Genomic DNA, 20,724 nt, shown 5'->3' on the forward strand with positions numbered 1-20,724 from the left:
ATCTTAAAACTTTCCTAGAGTTCAGAGAATATGTAATGATGAATGGATAGAGGTGAGCTACCACCAAAACTAAGTTAAGGCCAGTCCCTAACTTACATGAGAGAGGTTTAGGTCTGGCACCCCCTAAAATGAATCCATGACCCTAACTGCCCATCAGTTGCGCACGTGCAGTTGAGACCACAGGAGGAAGAATGAGGAGGTAGGCGGCTATAGCTTACATGCCCAACTTGTCTTTTCCATCCCTATCACACTGCTCTGTGGTCCAGTGTGTCTTATATGTTTGTGCATTGTGGGCATTCCACACAAGTTCATGAGGAGCTTTATGTCAGTCAAGGCTTCTGTAAGTTGGGAATGGTCTGTATGTAGATGGGAGAAGTGGAACTGCCGGTAATCTGACTAGCAGAACTACATTTACTGTTTATATTTACCATTGTAAAAATGTTTTCCTGATAAAGATTAGAAAAGGAAAAGCTTCTTGAGAGCAAAGCCTGCCTACAGGATTCCTATGACAACTTACAAGAAGTAATGAAGTTTGAAATTGACCAACTTTCAAAAAACCTACAAAACTGCAAAAAAGAAAATGAAACTCTGAAATCTGATCTGAATGTAAGTTAAGAAGGGTATTGCTTATTGATGAATTTGTCCTGGATGTGTGATTGTTCCCTGGAGCACAGGGCAAAGTCTGTTTTGACCTCTCCCTAACTTCCTGTACTGGCCCATCATGCCTGCTGACATAGAAGGTACTTGATGTGTTTGTTGATTACACGTTGCTAGTAACCATTACTTAAAATCTGATGTGACGTTGTCTTTTAGAATTTGGTGGAGCTTTTTGAGGCAGAAAAAGAACGCAATAACAAATTATTATTACAATTTGAAGAAGATAAAGAGAACAGTTCTAAGTGAGTGCTATTTATCTTTTCCGTTAGTTGACTAGAATATCATTTACTACCATATTAACTTGAGTTACTTTTTTATTGCTGATACCCTGTAAAGTTATTTTTTTTTAAGCATTTTAAAATAAATACCAGATTCTTTTGTGTAAGAGGGTAGAGAAACTTAATTTTTCAAAAGCATTTGATAAGCAGCTGTGGTACTTTTGAAACAAATTGCAGTTGGTAGTGATCAGAACCCAGGGCATTCTCTAAATAAATCACAGTAATTTTATAACTGGAAGGTGGGGAACTGATTTTTATTTCTGTCTCTACTGTTCTTTTTCTAGCTGTTCCGTTTCTCTCTTGGTCTCTTCACATGAATGCCATTGTCTTTCTTCCTGCTCTCTCCAAGTTCTTTCCCTTAGTGATCTCTGTCAGTCACTTGGCCTCAGCCAACAGGATGCTCATTACTCTAGTGAGAAGAAATTGTATTTATTTATTCAACAGATGCTTGTAGAGTTCTTAGTATGACTCAGATTGTCTTCTGGGCCTGGGGATACAGGGGTGAATACATCTAGTGGGCATACATCCTAGTTTGGAAGCAGTTAACAATTAGTCATTTGTTCATATACTAGGTGATACCCAACAAGCCAAGCACTATTCTGGTAAATGCCAGAACATTTATTTAGAAGTAAGACAGTGAACAAAATTTCCCCATCCCCATGAGTTTCACATTCTAGCACACAGAGATAGGTAATAAACAAATATAAATTGATAATAAACAAACTCCTAAGTGCTCTGAAGAAAAAGAAAGTCGTAGCCCAAAGATGGGATCTCCTTAAATAATTGTTGAAGAAACAGGTAGATATTGGACTCCTCCTGGAATGTAATACCTAACACCATGTGTGTGCTGCACAGAGTTCTGTTGCAGTTCATTGAATCTTTTCTGTACAAACACACTTAATTCCTGTTTCTATTGGAAGAAGTTGTGAATAAAAAAAAATCATTCTTTTCTTCCAGAGAAATCTTAGAAGTTCTAGAGGTTGTGCGTCAGGAGAAACAGAAAGAGATGGCCAAGTGTGAGCAGCAGGTGAGTGACCTCTGCTCTAATTTTAGAGTTTGAGATCTGTAACTTCTGTTCCTGATGTTGGAATAGGTGTATTAGAAACACGGTTTCAGCAGTCAGGTGTCAGAAATTGGTAGCAAAAAGAAGGACTTGTTGGTTGGTTGTATTATTAACTCTTGCTTTCCTAACTCCTAGATGGCTAGTCATACTTTCTTGGTGGTCCCTTGTTGGAAACCCACAGCATCATCATTGCCTGTTAACCCAGCTTCTCCTTTTCAAGTTTTAAGCTAGAGAGCATTGTGTAATGTGAAAAGCAGATTTCACCTCCCCCCTTTTTCTTCTATATGTGTGTGTGATTTAATTTTTTTTCTCAAAATACTTCTTTTTCCCCATAGATGGCCAAAGTACAAAAACTGGAAGAGAGTTTATATGCTGCAGAAAAAGTAATCCATTCTCTGGAGAAGTCTAGAGATGCTGACAAGGTTGGTAGAGGCCAAAGCTGCATCCCTTGGCATTTTCTTTAGAAGTGATCCTTTAACGTTCTAGTTCCTGCTCCCACGGTGACTGGTAACTGACATTTCTAGAGATGCTTAAGCCTTGTTCATCTTCCGAGTTGCCAGAGAAGGAGGTCTTTTTTTTTCTAAGGAGGTCTTCTATTTAAGTTAATACTCCATGTAACTACAGGGGCAAACTGTTGTCATTTCTGTTGGCATCGCTTCTAAAACACATCCTGTCAGTTTAACTAGAATACTGTTAGTAGGACCTTTTCTTGTTGGCTCTGAGTCCTGTAATACAAACTGTCAAATCCCTGCTGTTGACTTTCACCAGAATAGTAAACAAAATATGTATGTCCAAGTGTAAAATTCAGTATAAATTCCTTAGGGGCAGCCCCAGTGGCTGGTTTGACACTGCCTTCAGCCTAGGATATGATCTGGAGACCCGAGATCGAGTCCCACATCAGGCTCCATGGAGTCCCACATCAGGCTCCCTGCATGGAGCCTGCTTTTCCCTCTGCCTGTGTCTCTGCCTCTCTCTCTCTCTCTGTGTCTCTCATGAATAAATAAATAAAATCTTAAAAAAAGAAAAAATTATTTATATGCCTACCCCTAATTCATTCAGAAAAACCAAAACCTGTTTCAATAAAAGAGTATAAAGCCATTAAAATATAAATTGATAATAATGTGACATCTTTTGCTAAATAAAATTGACTTCTCTTACTGTCATTAGGAAAGACAAACTTTGTTGTTTAAAAGTGATCTCCTCCTAGGGCGCCTGGGGGGCTCAAGTCAGTTAAGCATATGTGTTCAGCTCAGGTCATGATTTCAGGATCCTGGAATTGAGCCCTGTATTGGCCTCCCTGCTCAGTGGGGAATCTGCTTCTCTTCTCTACTCCTCTCCCTGCTTGTGTTTTTTTTTTCTCTTTCCAATAAAATCTTAAAATTAAATAAAAATGATCTCTTGCTTAATGCCATTGAATATGAAGATATTGTTTTTGTCCTCGTCAGGAAGTTGTAGCTGACCTCATGAGCCAGATCCAGGAGCTAAGAACATCAGTCTGTGAGAAAACAGAAACCATAGACACCCTGAAGCAAGAACTGAAGGACATAAGTGTAAGTTGTCACTGACAAGATAGCACATTTGAGCACAAGATGCACTTCACAGATTCCTCAAATGTGTAACAAATGCTCCACCAGAAAAAAAGATATCTGTGGTCATAACGGTATGCAAATATTAGTACCACAGGTTTCTGGATTTACAGAACTTCCAGAGAGCCTTGAATATGCTCATGTGCAGTGTGTGCCTCTGGGAGGTGGTATAGGCTGTGGCACTACTTGGACCACCTGGGCCTAGGAACAGTGTTCTGTGTTCACCCTTTGATCAGAAAAGGACTGGTTGTGGTCTGTGATAGTAAAGGGTATGTAGTGTTCCTTAACTGCTTCAAGAAGAAACCTTGACAGATTTTGGTTAAGTTCAGAGACATTTGTTACATAGTGAGTTTTTGCATTATTGGACTTCATGGTCTCAAGTAACTACTTTCCCTTACAAGTATCTAAGTGGAATGTTGGTGCTTCCTCCTCACCTCCCATCAGGGTGAAGGCTTTTGTCCACATTCCCCATTCCTTTGCTACAAAGGAAGCTTGCTGTTCTCCACATTTGTTGCTAAAGACATCTCCTGATAAAAGTGCGATAAGATGGGGTGCCTGGCGGGCTCCATCAGTTGAGGGTATGACTCTTGATCTCATGGTCATGGTTCGAGCTCCACGCTGGGTGTAGAGATTACCAAAAAACAAAAACAAAACCAGAAACCTTGATTGATGTGTTTTCACTGGTACCTATGGGACTTTTTGACATCTCTTCACCATTTGGGCATTTACTCTTTCATTCCTTCATCCAACAAGTACTTACTAAAAGATTTGTGGTAATATCATCACCTCAGAGCTCAAACTTCTTGTTCTTTTGACCTAAAAATAAACATAGTAGGGGCACCTGGGTGGCTTAGTCCGTTAATCGTATGCCTTCATTCAGGTCATGAACCCAGAGTCCCTGGGATCGAGTGCTGCATCCAGCTCTCTGCTCAATGGGGAGTCTGCTTGCCTCTCTCTCTGCTCCTCCCTCTATTGTACTCTCTGTCTCTCCCTCAAATAAATAAGTAAAATTAAAAAAAAAAAAAGTAAACACAGTAAAGGAGACCACTCTTGTATCATAATTTTCTTTTCTGCAGTGCAAATACAACTCTGCTTTGACTGACAAGGACGAGAGCAAAGTGTTGATTACACAACAGGAAGTGGAGATTCGGGATCTGAAAGAAGCCCTTAGACTGAGAATACTCTCTGAGGACATAGAGGTAGACTTTAACACATCCTGACACTTGTTTTTCCCCTTGTTGATGTTTATATGTGTATGTGTGTGGGGAGGTTATTAATGAAGAAATAGAGGGCTTTTTAAAGGAATAAGTCAAGGGCAGCCCCAGTGGCACAGCGGTTTGGTGCTGCCTGCAGCCAGGGGTATGATCCTGCAGACCCGGGATCGAGTCCTGTGTCGGGCTCCCTGCATGCTTCTCCCTCTGCCTGTCTGCCTCTTTCTCTGTCTCTATGAATGAATGAATAAATAAATAAATAAATAAATCTTTAAACAAATAAAAGAATAAGTCATAGTTAGAGCCATTTTCCCTAGAATGGTTAGGCCATTAATAGGTAACATTAAAATTGTTATATTTTGGGATGCCTGGGTGCCTCAGCGGTTGAGTGTCTGCTTTTGGCTCGGGGTGTGATCCTGGAGTCCTGGGATCGAGTCCCACATCAGGCTCCCTGCATGGAGCCTGATTCTCTCTCTGCCTGTGTCTCTCTCTCTCTGTCTCTCATGAATAAAGAAATAAAATCTTTAAAAAAGAAAAAAATTATTCTATTTTATCCAGTTGATTGATTTTCATTGTGCTGACACCTCGTAAGTTCCTATAACTGACCCTCTTCCTGAAAGGGACCAGAGTGGAAGCTGTGTTTACTTGGTAGAGTGAAGCAGGGAGGAAAGAAAGAGCAGGTTAACAGTTTAACCTCAGGGTTGCCTCTTGTGTCTTAGCTAATGTAGGTTTTCAGGTTTTTTGTTGTAAATTTATCTTTTTTAATATTTAAGGGTACTGTCACAAGGTTCAAAATTCAAATTATATAAAGCAGTATACATTCCCTCATGTATCCTTTCAGAGATATTTTAGGCAAATCTCATATACATTTTGTTTTCCTTTTCTCACACAGATGGTAAACACACTAAGTATACTGCTCTGTGGTTGCTTTAGAAATAAAGTTTTCTTGCTAAACTATGCTACCCATGAAACAAACTCAGCAAATACCTATTGAGCCCATCTACCATACATCCTTGCCTGATTTGGCATTTGTGAATGGAGGAATGATTGAAGCACTGTTACTTACCTCAAAATATGCCATCTAGCTTTAGAATTAGATGTATTTGATGTAATCAATGGCCTGAGAGCACGGGAAGGGGAGGAAAAGATTGATTGAGGCTGGAGAATTCCAGAGTGCTTCCCAGAGTAGGTAGGATTTGTACAAGACTTTGATGGGGGAGGGAAGCTCGGCAGCTGTGGGTGTTTGGGGGTGGTGGAGCAGTCCCTATCAAGGCTGGAGGTGAGGGAGTCTGTGTCATGGAAGGTCTCGAGAAGCATTGGCTGTATCTTTCAGGAAGCCAGGGTAATAGAGACTTTAGGTCAAGCCAAAGATGATGAGGGCCAGTCCAAAAGTGCTGGTGGGGATATAGGACGAGCTAGAACTGAGCAGTGCATCAGAAGTACCACTGACAGTTGCTGTTGTCTGTAGGACGTGTACTGTGGATGCAGGAGCAGTCAGAGTAGGCACCAAGGGCTCCAGCCATAATGACCACAGATGTTTCTGTGTACCCCTGAGATGGACAAATAGAGGTCTGGGGGAAAATTAGTGGAGTAACTTTTACACACACTAGTTTTGAGCTTTTGAGAACCTGTGGGGATAGATATCCAAGGCCCATATTACCCAGTAATTTGTATTTATATTCTCCTGTATCCCAGGAGGGACTTGAAGCTGTTAATATATATACAATGGAAGGAGATTAAAACAGACAAGTAAAATCCAGGTCAAAGGAAGATAAGACAAGTAGTAGGCTGTTAAGAGCACAGGCTGTGGAGTTGGACTGCTTGGGAGTCTGAGTCCTGGCTCTGTGACCCTGTGAAAGTTATATTTCCCTCTGTGCCCCATTTGTCACGTCTCTGGAGCAGAGATAATAATACTGCAGAGATAATAATACTGCCTCGTGCGTTAAGAGAAGATGAAATGAGGTAGTACATGGAAAGTGCTTAAGACACTGCCTGGCACCTTGTAAGTGCTCAGTCCACGGGAGCTGGCAATATTTTTTGGAGGCTTGTTGAAAAGTTCTACACAGTGTCAACTAACTATACTCTGATTAAAAAAAAAAAAATTAGGGGTACCTGCTGTCTCACTTAAGCATGTGCCTTTGGCTCAGGTCATGGTCTCCAGGTCCTGGAATTGACCAGGCGTCAGGCTCCCTGCTCAGTGGGAAGCCTGCTTCTCCTTCTCCCTGCTGCTCCCCCTGCTTGTGTGCTCTCTCTGTGTCAAATAAATAAGTAAAATCTAGAAAAAATGAATTAAAAGGAAAAGTTAGCACACAAAAGCCGCACCCTGAGGTCTTGTACAGAGTATAAAATAGGACTAAAAATTCAGCTGGGTGCTGCCTGTGGCCAGAGGGCAAAGGGAAGTCTCACTGTGTGAGTGGGAGTGGCTGAATGATGCATGTTCAATATAATTTTCCTAAAAGCTCTTCTTTACTCCCTTTGTCTCCTTATATCTTTCTTTCTCTTCCCTTCTTGAAAAAAAAAGTATGACTCTGCATATTGAAGTATCTTAGATTCAAGTGGAATTCACCCCACAGTCAGTTCACATCCCCTTTTTCCTCATCTCTCAGCTTTGTTAGCTAACGTATTTACAACGGAGGACAAAAGGGTCCTTGCCTTGTTCTGTACAAGAGCCCGGAAGACTCAAGAAAGACAGACACATCCCGGTGGTAAATGGACACAGGAAGGTACATGAGTAGCTCCCCCAGGGAGAATAGAGTGGCCCAAAAACCTTGCTAAAGTCAAAGAAATGCAAGTTAAAAATGGAGCTACTTCTTGATCTTATGGCTGGTAAATATTAAGATCCAAGGAAGATATTCAGAGAAGGATGATTACTCACACTTCTGGTGAAGTTTTAAGTCCAGCCTTTAGGCAGGTGGTCTGGCAATGCACGGCTTTCATTTTTTTTGCATAAGCTTTGAGTTTGTACTTTTAGAAATTAGCCTAAGGAACTAATCTAGATGTGAGAATATAACACATATAATGATGAAAAATTCAAATCAGCCAAAATATTCAGTGATGGGTTAAATTGTAGTGCATTCATAAGATGAAATCAAGCCTACCCAATGAAAAATGATAGGGTAAAGGAAGGAATATGTGGAAAAGTGTGGTGCATCAAGCATGTCTATATGTGTGCATGTATCACATTTTTCCACAGTACTCTTACATATATTATTATTGTACGTGACATGTACATGCTACATATGCATAGTATTCTCTATAAAATACTGTACATATTAACTTATGTGTAGTTATAGAAGTTTACATATATATACACATACATACATGCATATACATATATACATACACATTTGGAAAGTTATGGTAAGCAGATTCTGCTCTAACTTGGTAGGGATCGCATGCTGTGTACATAGGAACTATGCAATCCATAGGACTCCTAATTCTTCTGCCACTCTCCAGCAAGCTACTTTGCTGAAACTCTGATGGCCTATGACACTGTAGCAGTGTCTAGTGACTGCCTGGCTCCTCCCCAAGCTGGCTGTTTTCATCTTTACAGCTGTTTACCTTCCAACATATAAAGGACTAGAGTCAGTTGGTCAGATAGCATCTAAGCTAGAAACCTGTGTCTAGAGTCCTCCTCAGGGAAGAGCAATCAACTTTGAGATCCTGGGGGTGAGGGGAGAGGTTCAATGTTAGGGGGAAAGGGGTGGAATTGAGTTAAACCGCAATAGGGATACCTGTATGAATTTCCTGTGATGTTTCTTTTTTGACCTGTCCGCTTCAATATTAACTGCTTGGTCTGCTTTGGAATGAATTAGCACATTAGCAAAAAAATACATAAATTTTTAAAAATGAAAAGTAAAAGTTCTGCCTTAAAACATTCTTAACCTTTCAGGATGGCGCATAGTGGTGATTTACAAATCCTTAGTGGAGTCCACAGTTAAGAGGAATCTTCCTTTTTGGGGGTTGTCTCCTGACAGAGGGATATGCTCTGCGAGGACCTGGCCCATGCCACTGAGCAGCTGAATATGCTCACCGAAGCATCAAAGAAGCACTCAGAGCTGCTGCAGTCTGCCCAGGAGGAGATGACCAGGAAGGAGGCCCTGATCCAAGAGCTTAAGCACGAGGTGAGGTCCAGGGCCTCAGCTCATTCTCTCCGTATACAGAAAGAGGGGGCCATGGGGCACTTAGGTGGTCCCAGCAGCGCAGCGGGCTCTGAATGACTTGGTTGCTTATGTGGGTTCTGCTTTGCGTGGCTGCCTCTCTGCCGAGCCTTAGCACCCCCAACATGTGCCCTCAAGTCTGACCCCTGGGACAAGGGTATGGCTGACTTTTATTCTCTTGTTGGCTGTTTTTGTTTTTTTTTTTTACGTTTTATTTTTTTCAAATGACCCTTTGATGACCTGTGAAGCTTAAAAAAGGCTTCAAAAACCATAAATTAAGTCTGGGAAAGAGCGGGAGACAAGAGGGTCATAGCAGCAACCACAGTCCACAGACGTCAATGGCAGCTGCAGGGTTTACAGCCATAAAGATTGCTATGGTTTAGGTTGGTTTTAATACCTTACTGCTTTTCAAATTATTAATGAAGTCTGAAAAAATGAAATCTGTATCTTCCTACCTTGGGCAGCTTGTCTGTTCTAACAGGACCATGGGTCCCATATGATTTTCTAACTTAACATTTTACCTCTGTTCAACTTTCCCAGTTGAACCAGAAGAAGGAGGAAGTAGAACAGAAAAAGAATGAATATAACTTCAAAATGAGACAGCTCGAATACGTGATGGATTCTGCTGCCGAGTATCCCCAGGTACTTATCAGAAAGAGTGTATTGCAGGAAGACTGAAGTTTCGTGGATGATAAAAGTTTGGAAATTACAAAGACCGTAGCTTCGTTTTTTTTTGTTTTGTTTTGTTTTGTTTTGTTTTGTTTTCCTTAAGTACTGGTGTTTTATTTATTTTTCTTGGACAGGAATTAGAACAACAAGCTAAACAGCTGAGTGTTTTGTGTGGTTGGCATATACATTTACAACGAAATCTTTATAAAATGTCACTTGAATATTTGGATGAAACTTAATTTTATTTTAGAGCCCTAAAACACCACCTCATTTTCAAACACATTTGGCAAAACTCCTGGAAACACAAGAACAAGAGATAGAAGATGGAAGAGCCTCTACGATTTCTCTGCAACACCTTGTAACAAAGCTAAATGAAGACCGGGAAGTCAAAAATGCTGAAATCCTCAGAATAAAGGTAACTGGATGATTTTTTTTCCATAAACCTAATCTTTTTAAAAAAAGTATCCAAAATGAATAAGTAAAATAATATCTTTCACGGTTACTGACAATACAAAAATTCAACAGATGGAACTAAAGGATACACAGGAAAGCCTTCCTCCCCCTGCTGACTCCAAACTACCTAGATGCCTGTCCCTGAAGGCCCCCACTGTAGCCAGTTTCCCATATAGCCAAATCTGTTAGCATTGGCTCCCCGCCTGTTTGTTTTTTATGATGGTATTATACCTGGGCTGTACCAGCTACTCTGATCACAGAGCTGCCTGTCTTAGACCCTTGCCAGTTTCAGAACTAAGGTATGCTCTCTCACTACAGTTTTAAGTTTGTATTTTTCTTATTAGGAATAAGGTAGAGCATCTTTGTTTTATCTGTTTCTCTGACCTATATCCTCTGCACATCTTTCTATTGTTGGACTTTTCCTTAAAGATTTGTAAGTATTCTTTAGGTATTAGATCTGCTTCTGTCTGTGGTAGTTAAAAATACTCTTCTCTTGTTTTCTGTTCCTTTAAACTTCTTCTGTTTTTTTGTTTTACCCAGTGACTTGGGGAGTACAGTGATTGTATGCAGGGAGTGTGTTTAGAGGAGTATTGAGGGCCAGGAGGTGTGGGGAGGAGTGCCTTGGTGGGTGGTGTGTTGGTGTGGAGGGGTGTGGGTGGAACAGATAGGATGCTTCCTGGAAAATTGCATTTAGCCTGTGAGATCACTGCTCTGTAGTGAATTTCTGTTTAGCAACAAAATTAGCTGACTGTAACTAAGTTACAGAAAGAACCTGAAGACAGCATCTCTCTTAAGCTTTGTTCCTCATGGAGATCATTCCTTGTTTTTTCAATTTAGGGCAGCTCTCAGTATGCCGCCATCCCAAGAATGTGGCTGTTACCCAGAGTTGGCATGATTTTAGTACTCAGAAAGAAGAAATTGGGTCAGGTTAAAAAGAAATCAAACAATGGAGACTCCTAGGTGGGTTCAGTGGTTAAGCTGAGGGCATGATCTTGGGATCCGGGATCGAGTCCTGCATCAAGTTCCCTGCATGGAGCCTGCTTCTCCCTCTATGTCTCTAGCGCTCTCTCTGTGTCTCTCATGAATAAATAAATAAATAAACCCTTTTTTTTTTTTTTTTTTTAAGATTTATTTATTCATGATAGAGACAGAGAGAGAGAGGCAAAGACACAAGCAGAGGGAGAAGCAGGCTCCATGCTGGGAGCCCAACATGGGACTCGATCCTGGGACTCCAGGATCGCGCCCTGGGCCAAAGGCAGGTGCCAAACTGCTGAGCCACCGAGGGATCCCAAAATAAATAAATCTTTAAAAAAAATAAAGATTATAAAAAAAAAAAAGAAAAGAAATCAAACAATGGACAAGTAGGAGTAAATGAGAAAGGACACTCCTTGCAGACAAGTATTTACTTCTTCCAGATAGTTTTAAATGTTCATGATTTTTGCATTAGAGTTCATGTAAGGATTTTGAATGTTGGGCTGTGACGCATAAATTGTACACTGCATGCAACGGTGATTTGACAGTCCATCCGTTATGCTCTCTGCTCACCACAAGGGTAGCTACCATCTGTCACCAGACAACGTTATTACAGTGTTATTGACAGTATATTCCCTACATCAGTTTTTTTTTATCAGAATTTATTAAATAGAATCAAATAGAACATTTATCAAAGTAGAGACTTTTGAAAATCTTTTCTCATAAAGGGACTTTAATGAATTATGTGATATCAATAAGAGACTTTTTTTTAACACACTGTGGGTTTGAAAAGTGACAGTTTTAGACCCCCAAGCGCTTGTCATACTTTTTATCCAGTGATAACCAGTGCAGTGTTCTGTACATAGCAGGAGCTTAAGATATGAATGTGTGTCTCATTTGTGGCATTGGGGAGCAAAATAATGCCTACTACAACACGCCTTCTGAAAAGATATGATTCAATGTCTCATTAGGAGCAGTTGTGTGAAATGGAAAACCTACGTAAGGAAGCTGAGCAGTTGAGAGAGAGAAACTGGCTCCTGCAAAGTCAGCTGGATGATATTGAAAGAAAAAATGACAACAGGTAAGAAAGAGCCACCAGAACTCTGTGGGCTAAATCTTGGCCTGTCTGGGTGTAGTTAGATGAAAGCGGTTGAAATTGGTTTCACGGCATGTACAGTTTTTATTGCTAGTCCAGGGGATGCTCCGTCAGTTGCTTTTAAGTCAAGTCTGATGAGCGGGGGCTGCTTTCCAGAGTGCCAGAATAAGGCTTTCATGCTCTGCCTACTCTGTTAACCTCTGTGTTGTTGTAGGCTATTGAAATGAATTTCAGACATGTGAAACATTTGCACCAAACTGTCTTATTGCTATTTTAAGAAAAGAGGCATGGGGTGGCAGAGCAAAGACCTCAATAAGACCAGGTTTGAGAGGTCCAACAACAAGAGAGGTCCAGCAGAAAAAGGGAGAATTTCCTACCAGTTGGTTTTGCTTCATGACCCACGGTCCAGGAAATGCTCTTGCGCAGGAAGGAGCCTTAAGAGAAGCGTTACCTTGGGTTGAAAGTCCTGTGATTTTGGACAGTTTTTAACTTTTAGTATTTCAGTTTCCTTAGCCATAAAATGAGGAGAATGATGGCTCTCTCACAAGGTGTTTTAAAGACCAAAACTAACATGGATAAAATGCTGGTTATAGCACTTAGCCTGAGGGGTGTCACTCTCAACAAATGGCAGATATTAGATATACAAGGTAGTTATGATCCTGCCCTTCTGTGAACTTTCTAAGTGAGGGATTTGAGATGAGGGTGGCCTGGAAAATTAGGTGGCAAATTGAACTGAAGCACAGGGGGTCTCCATTTAGGATAGGGGCCCTTACTGAACCCAACTTCCCAGAATAGGGGTACCTGCTGTTCCTATTGTTGCCAGCAGGTCTTGAGCAGATGCTCTCCCCTCCTGCAGCCCCCTTTCCTGTCCAGAAGCAGCCCTGAGATGCACTGTCCAAAACCTAACTAGTACAACAGATACTTGAAGATGGTAATGGTGGCTGTGCTCACAGCCTATTAAATGCTTCAAGTTCCAGTCAGCACTAGAAATGCTCATTCTAGTGGCACTGCGCCTTCCAGCTGATTCCAATGTTATGGTAGCCCACAGTCTGCCCACCTACTTTCCACATGTTCCACCTTCATGTAAAGAAAAGCACTGTACTTGGTACACTTGTCTTTTATCAAGAGCTAGTTTGAGCGTGGAAAATAGAACGTTTCTAGCTCATTTGTAAAATCACAATGAAAAGTACTCTTTCATAGCCACATGTCCCTTATGAGGAGCCATACAGAACCTCCTTCCTAAAAGATCAGAGTGGGAGAAAGCTGTGGCTCAGGGGTCAGATCCAGCCCACAGCATGTCTGGTGAAGAAAGTTTTATGGGAGCATAGTCACGTCCCTTATTTAAAGAGTACATTGGCATTATAGAAGCCAAGTGGACTAACTGTGACAGACACCCCATAGCTCCCAAAGCTTAGATTATTTTGTCTGGTTCTTATCAGAAAAAACTTACCCACTTTTGGATTAGAACATAGGAAAAAAAAAAAAGAACATAGAAAACACTTCTCTAATGGTTTCAAGCATTTTCCTCACTGAGGTCTCATTACCATTTCTGTCTAGGCTGCCAGATTCATTAAGTGAAAGAAACTACTGGAGCTTCTATTTTCCTTCAAGAAACGATCTTTTGCTCATCAGTGAGAGATATTTCTAGAGGAGCCTGTGGCATTCAGGCAGGTTCTGCTTGGGGGTTGTCCCCCTGGTGTAGGGGCTACCCACAGAAACTCAATTCAGGATCCTATCCTGGTCAAGCTCACAGAGATGGACTCCCATTAATCAGATTTGTGATACTGAGGCATCATCCAGAATGTGATTTCCTTTATTTAGAGGAATGTTCCTTTTCCATGAAGAGATTTATATCCGTTGCTCAGGGAATCCCTTTCCTGGTGTCAGCATACATGGGACAGCAGAGTGCCATCAGAAAATTGCCAGCTGACCCTGGATCCAAGCAGAGGGGGCATTGGGGCTCCATGTGTTAGGCTGGCCTAAGGAACCCTCCCCATTCCAGAGATGCCCCCTCCCAGCTGATCACCAGGCTTCTGAACTGCCTGTGTCTCAGCCCCCTTTTGCTCACATTTGATCTTCATATGGTACCACTCTTGGCTAAATTTCTACTTTATTTCCCACCAAGCCTTGACTGGATTTCCCAGCTCTGTTCATCTCATTTTTGTATGGGAGGCATTCTGAATTCAGGGGAGATGCCTGATTTCATCCCCTTATATCAGTCACATTTGTGAACTGTGCAAATAATTTTGATGGCCTAATCACCAGAGTTAGCTTTTCATTGCCTAACTTGGCATTGCTGCCTATGACACATAGGAAATTGATATTTGAATATGCCTAACTGAGTTTCCCCATTCTCCGTTTCGCATCTCTGTAGTGAACAGAATCATCCAGATCATCAACAGCTGAAGAATGAACAAGAAGAAATGATCAAAGAAAGACTTGCTAAAGTACATTTTTTTTTAAATATAATAGTTGTGTTTCCTGTCTGAGAAATGCATTTGTGGTTATATGTTTTAGAAACCATTTGACTTTGGAAATTTCTGTCCCTTCTGTATCCCTACTATTAGTTTGATATTTATCATCAGTATTTAGATCTTGCTGGTAATTATGGGTGAATTTGTCTTCATGTTTCAGTGGTCACCCTTCTGCTGGCACCCTTACGCAGAGTTGTCCATTTATTATTTTATTTTTTTAATTAATTATTTATTTATTTATTCATGAGACACACAGAGAAAGGCAGAGACACAGGCAGAGGGAGAAGCACGCTCCATGCAGGGAGCCCGACGTGGGACTCGATCCTGGGTCTCCAGGATCATGCCCTGGGCTGAAGGCGGCATTAAACCACTGAGCCACCCAGGGATCCCCGAGTTATCCATTTAGAATAGAAGCAGGTAGGGGCAGCCCGGGTGGCTAAGCGGGTTAGCTCTGCCTTCAGCTCGGGGTGTGATCCTGGAGACCCGGGATTGAGTCCCATGTCGGGCTCCCTGCATGGAGCCTGCTTCTCCCCCTGCCTGTGTCTCTGCTTCTGTGTGTGTGTGTGTGTGTGTGTGTGTGATGAATAAATAAATAAAATATTAAAAATATAAAAAGAATAGAAGCAGGTATAGGGTGCCCATGGGAGCCCTCATAGGGCCTGGCATGTGAAGTCTTGAAGACAGGCACCCCCTTTATGAGTGCACCATTGGAACTATGGAAGAGGATGTTGGTTTAATTGATCTCATTACCATGAGGGAGAATGGACTGCTGGCTCTTAATCTTTTTCTTAGCAGTGGCAAAAACTTAAGCCATCTTTTTCTTTTTATCTTATTACAGAATAAATTAGTTGAAGAAATGTTGAAAATGAAAGCAAAGTAAGTGCACTATTTTGTAATTCAAGTTCTTATAGGCCTTTTCTTTCTTCTCCTCTAAGGGAAGAAATACTATATCCACAAGGTAAGTTAACTCATTTCCTTTCTCTGGTCTCTTCTGATTTAAAACCTTTAGGCCCACCTGAGACCCATAAATCAATACTCTTGATTGCCTCTGATATACACACACAGACACACATATTTTATTGAAGTTCGATTGAATTTGCCAACACACAGTATAACACCCAGTGCTCATCCCGTCAAGTGTCCTCAGTGCCTGTCATCCAGTCACCCCATCCCCCCGCCCGCCTCCCCTTCCACTTCCCCTTGTTCGTTTCCCAGAGTTAGGAGTCTCTCATGTTTTGTCACCCTCTCTAATTTTTCCCACTCATTTTTCCTCCTTTCCTTTCACTATTTCTTATATTCCCTGTATGAGTGAAACCATATAATAATAGTCCTTCTCTCATTGAATGCCTCTGGTCTTGACTTGGGTCTCTTTACATGTGTTCTGTAAACAGGATTCTAATTCATTCATCTAGTTTTTTTTTTTTTTTTTCATCTTGTTTTCATATTAATTTGTATAAACTTACAAACTGCCTCATTCTTGGATGAGCAAGATATACTGTTTTCTCTCAGGTTCAAAATAAGCAAACTGGTTGGTATTAACAAACATTAGAAAGATGGTGCACTCTGAATAGATATTCTTCTGGAACAGAGGGTCCTCAAACATTTTCACTTGTTAATTCTGAAAAGAATTCTGAAACACCATAGACCCTCAGGCACATTTTTGGAGTTGACTTTATGTCTAAAATTTCTCATTGAAATTTTACATTGAAGCAAAGAGTAGAAGTTCCCACATACTGAACGTATGCCATTTAGGAAGAAAGTTCTTGGTGTCAGGATGGCCAAATGGTCTAAAGTACCAGACTCAGGCTCCTGCTTGTGGCTGGGATTTCTGGTCTCTGCATGGAGATGTGGGTTTGAATCCCACTTCTGACATATCCCCACTTTTGTTCTGGCAATTGTCTTCTGAAAACTCTCACCTTGAACTGGCCACTGAGATAAAGCTCTGGTGGTGTTCTCTTAAAAGTATCCAACTTACTTGATACTTTCTACCCATTGAACAATACAGGAACAAATTCCCACACCTAAAATTATACATTGTTCCTTTTGCCTTTCAAATTCTGTTCCATACTTACACAAAATTATAACCTAATTTTATATATGTCTGGGAAATTTTTGCTAATTTGCTCTATCATGGAACTTGGCAACAAAAATATGTATACGAATGGGAAATAATTTGTAAAAGTTTCTTGTATCATAAAAGTAATTTGTATTCATATGGCTGGCTCTAATGCTATATTTTTTCTGGATTGAGTTTTCATTACAGTGTCCTTGATTTATTATAAGTTTTTATAAATTATCATACATAGTAAAACTTAAGTGGAAATGCATCTCCCAGTGCATTTTATCTTAATGCTTTTGCTTCAATTACTCATTATTCTGTTATACTTAATTCTGGAATGAGACATTATTCAGTAGCACTTTTTTTCCTGCTTTTTGTTTTTATACCTATAAGTGCTGAGAAATCTTACTCACAAAGTAAGTAAATGGTAACAGAAGGAATTTTATTAGAGTCCTGTCATGCAGTTATTTGAACTCCATCCAAGTTAGTATGTCCAAAATTACATTGTGATCTGTCATCAAAAATTCTTTTTAATGACCAGCTGACAAAGATCACCTATCTTGTAAAAGATTTATTACCTGCTCATTTGCTTTATAGCATCAGAGTATAGATATGGAACAGAACTTGTTCCATACTTTGATCTAATACAAGCAGTTTAGGGACTGGCTCCTAGATAGGTATCGTAGAGCTGGGATAAAAATGTGGATTACTTACAGGCTCTATGAGAATGCAGCTATCTGATTTTTGTTGAATTACAGCAATTTTAGAAATAGTAGCCATTTTAAACTTTCTAACAAAAAGAATAAAAGCTAAGTTGGCATGTAATTTATTTCATAGTCTAGTAACCAAGAGTCTCCAGTGATACTGTCCCTAGAAGATATAAGACCTCACACTGTGGGCAAGTGAAGCACACACAAGAAAGTGGCATACCCAGTTTTATTGGTTCCAACCTACAGCAGTGATTTTCACCATCATATTATCTATTTGTGTATGTGAAGATGCTTTTAAAAAGCAGGAGATGTTTAATTTCATATTACAAGAGGTCTGGAAGCGCATTGATGACTCAATGATGCCATCAGGGACCCATATCCTTCCCACTCTGCTTTAGGCAGTCTTGCTTGTGGCCTCTTGGCCATAAGATGGCTGCCATAGCCCCAAATGTCATAAATAAGAGGATCAGTTTGTGGTGAGGTGAGTTCAAAAGGGCTTTCTTTTGTCAGGGTAAAAGAACTCCAAGTAGCCCCCAAGAATCAGCCTGTGCTTTGTGGCCAGAATTAACACACCTCTGGCAAGCTGAGGAAACCAGGATCTGGCAGCAAGGTGGAGAAATCGTGCTTAGCATAGACTAGTTTTGTTTTTGTTTTTGTTTTTGTTTTACCAACCCTCTCAAGAACTGAGTGTGCTTCTCCTTTTTTTCCTTTTCCCACAAAATGAGTTGTTGTTGTTGTTTTTTTCAAAATGAGTTTTTATAAGCAGAGAAGCAGCAAGGGAATGGCTGTTGAATAAGCAGCAGCAAGGTTTCTCATGTCCCAGAACCTTTTCATCAAACTAAAGCAAAGTACCCAAGACAACAGAACAGCTCCAAATGAATTAGAACATCAGTGCCCTCCTCCCCACACTGTTCTGAGGTTCCATGGAATGTAGTCTGAAAACACTGCTCCTGAAATTAGTTTGCCTTAAGTGGTATATGAAATTCTGAGTATGGTGTCATTAAATAATCCTTCTATTCCAGATGCTGTAAAATATCTTTCTTAAATTACATTTGCTCCAAAGTTCCAATTCTCAATTTTTATTATTTAAAAAAAGTTTTGACAAGTTTTCCAAAATGAAAGTCTTGGATAAAATAACAAAAGAAGCTTATCTGCATCCCTTGCTCTCTCCCTCTGCCATCAGTAGGGGAGGGCTGAATACTAGTGACGCTTTCTTTTTTTTCTTTTCTTTTTTTTTTTTTTTTTTTTTTACTAGTGACGCTTTCAAATCAAAATTCTGGGCTTGGGTAAAACATGTCTCATTTGAATATTGTGGTAATTATGTTCCTTTGGGATTCCAGAAAGCGATATTTGTTGTTACAGCCTAGAAGAAGTCCAGAGTGCTCTTCAGAACCAAGAGATGGACTGCCTTAGGATGGCTGAGGAAGTTGAACGAACCAGAACTTTGGAATCCAAAGCGTTCCAAGAAAAGGAGCAACTGAGATCAAAGCTAGAAGAAGTGTATGAAGAAAAGGAGAGAATATTCCAGGTGCATTTGTGTGTTGGTTCTTTTGTCATGTACATAGGCCATGTCTGGGATTGGGTGTCCGGTGGTTCAGAGTTGCTCTGGCATGTACAGGGGTGTATGGCCCCCAAAGCCGGGAGCCTGGGCTCTCTCACGCCCCATGCTCTTGGACGGGAGGAAATGATGTTATTGTAAAAGGAAAATTAAGAGCAGCTCATTTTCCCCTCCCTGCACTGATTTGCCTGCAGGAGATGGAAATGTTAAGGAAGCAGGTGGAGTGTCTTGCTGAGGAAAATGGGAAGTTGGTCGGTCACCAGAACCTACACCAGAAGATTCAGTACGTGGTGCGGCTGAAGAAGGAGAACGTCCGGCTTGCTGAGGTAAGCTCTGGACCTAGTGTTCTAGGTAAACTCAGTCTGGTTTTAGAATGATTGTTTCATTAAAGTTTAATTATCGAATCACTTAATGCTTTCTTCAGGGAACTCCTTACTGAATTATTAAAAAAAAAAAAAAAAAAAAAATCAGTCATCATTATTCCGAGCGTAATTCAATCCTTTGTCATGCTTTTGTATAGCAGATTCTTGTTTAATGTTACACGTAGTTTACAAATTGAAAATTGTGGTCTTAATTTAAAATATAACAATGAGTACAGAGAATAACTTCCTGTAAGCATTAGAGCCTTAATTTTTTTTTTTTTTTAATTTCTCAGGAGACAGAAAAGTTGCGTGCTGAAAATGTATTTTTAAAAGAAAAAAAAAAGGAATGAATCATAAAAGATCTTGGTCATCACCTTTTTGGAGACTTTCTTTCCTCTTGCAAAAGTAAGCCCTACCCTGCGCATCTAATAGCTGAATTAAGGAGCATAAGTACTAACTCCATACGTGACACTGGGGGCTGACCCCCAAGTTTCTGATGAACGTTCTGAACCAAACTCACCCTGTAACAGTCGGCAGTCTAATATTTTGAAGTTACCACCCCACTTCAAAGTTTTAAATCAATTGTAAATACTGGGAAAACCTTTTGCCTTTTTAAAATAAAAGCCGGATGGGATCCCTGGGTGGCGCAACGGTTTGGCGCCTGCCTTTGGCCCAGGGCGCGATCCTGGAGACCCGGGATCGAATCCCACATCAGGCTCCCGGTGCATGGAGCCTGCTTCTTCCTCAGCCTGTGTCTCTGCCTCTCTCTCTCTCTCTCTCTCTCTCTGTGACTATCATAAATAAATTAAAAAAAAAAAAAATTAAAAAAAAAAAAAGAATGTTTAAAAAAAAATAAAAAAATAAAAAATAAATAAAATAAAAGCCGGTAGCTAAGGTTGCAGTGGATGTTGGCCAGGTTATGTTTTTTCCTTAGATACTACCTACTATAATCTCCTTTGCGTCTTATGTCAGAAGCTCTAACAATATGAGGTGATTTCATAACATGACTGAATGGCGTAGCACGTGCGAAAGGCACACATGTTAATATAGATTATTTTTGTATTCTTGCATTTTTCAAAATTAATAAAATTCCTTGAAAATAAAGTTCAATGAAGTGATTTAATTGTTCACTTGAGGGATCCCTGGGTGGCGCAGCGGTTTGGCGCCTGCCTTTGGCCCAGGGCGCGATCCTGGAGACCCGGGATTGAATCCCACGTCGGGCTCCCGGTGCATGGAGCCTGCTTCTCCCTCTGCCTGTGTCTCTGCCTCTCTCTCTCTCTCTCTCTCTCTGTGACTATCATAAATAAATAAAAATTAAAAAAAAAATTGTTCACTTGAGAGAGCCAAATGAAAGACTTGTTTATTCAGCATCCACTCCATGAGCACCTCTTACCCGCGGTCTTCTGTGAACAAAGA

The 20,724-nt window shown here is 40.5% G+C and overlaps 1 protein-coding gene across 5 annotated transcripts in view; it reads left to right on the forward strand.

Annotated features, from left to right (window-relative positions):
- KIF15 (kinesin family member 15) overlaps nucleotides 1–20,024 on the forward strand; it is a 74,984-nt gene extending 54,960 nt beyond the window's left edge. For 4 of the 5 annotated variants that reach the window (XM_041760571.1, XM_041760572.1, XM_041760573.1 and 1 more), the window contains 15 exons: nucleotides 456–606; nucleotides 814–899; nucleotides 1,893–1,962; nucleotides 2,334–2,420; nucleotides 3,444–3,548; nucleotides 4,661–4,783; nucleotides 8,773–8,919; nucleotides 9,496–9,597; nucleotides 9,875–10,039; nucleotides 12,021–12,130; nucleotides 14,520–14,592; nucleotides 15,458–15,495; nucleotides 18,751–18,916; nucleotides 19,141–19,272; nucleotides 19,602–20,024. In XM_041760571.1, the coding sequence (XP_041616505.1) occupies nucleotides 456–606; nucleotides 814–899; nucleotides 1,893–1,962; nucleotides 2,334–2,420; nucleotides 3,444–3,548; nucleotides 4,661–4,783; nucleotides 8,773–8,919; nucleotides 9,496–9,597; nucleotides 9,875–10,039; nucleotides 12,021–12,130; nucleotides 14,520–14,592; nucleotides 15,458–15,495; nucleotides 18,751–18,916; nucleotides 19,141–19,272; nucleotides 19,602–19,658 (1,612 nt within the window). In that variant the 3' untranslated portion in view covers nucleotides 19,659–20,024. Of the gene's footprint in view, nucleotides 1–455; nucleotides 607–813; nucleotides 900–1,892; nucleotides 1,963–2,333; nucleotides 2,421–3,443; nucleotides 3,549–4,660; nucleotides 4,784–8,772; nucleotides 8,920–9,495; nucleotides 9,598–9,874; nucleotides 10,040–12,020; nucleotides 12,131–14,519; nucleotides 14,593–15,457; nucleotides 15,496–18,750; nucleotides 18,917–19,140; nucleotides 19,273–19,601 lie in introns of those variants that run through there. The other variant, XM_041760574.1, reaches the window with a different exon arrangement.
- Nucleotides 20,025–20,724: the final 700 nt, after the last annotated feature.

Source organism: Vulpes lagopus, chromosome 7, assembly GCF_018345385.1.
Source record: "Vulpes lagopus strain Blue_001 chromosome 7, ASM1834538v1, whole genome shotgun sequence".
Taxonomy (NCBI): domain Eukaryota; kingdom Metazoa; phylum Chordata; class Mammalia; order Carnivora; family Canidae; genus Vulpes; species Vulpes lagopus.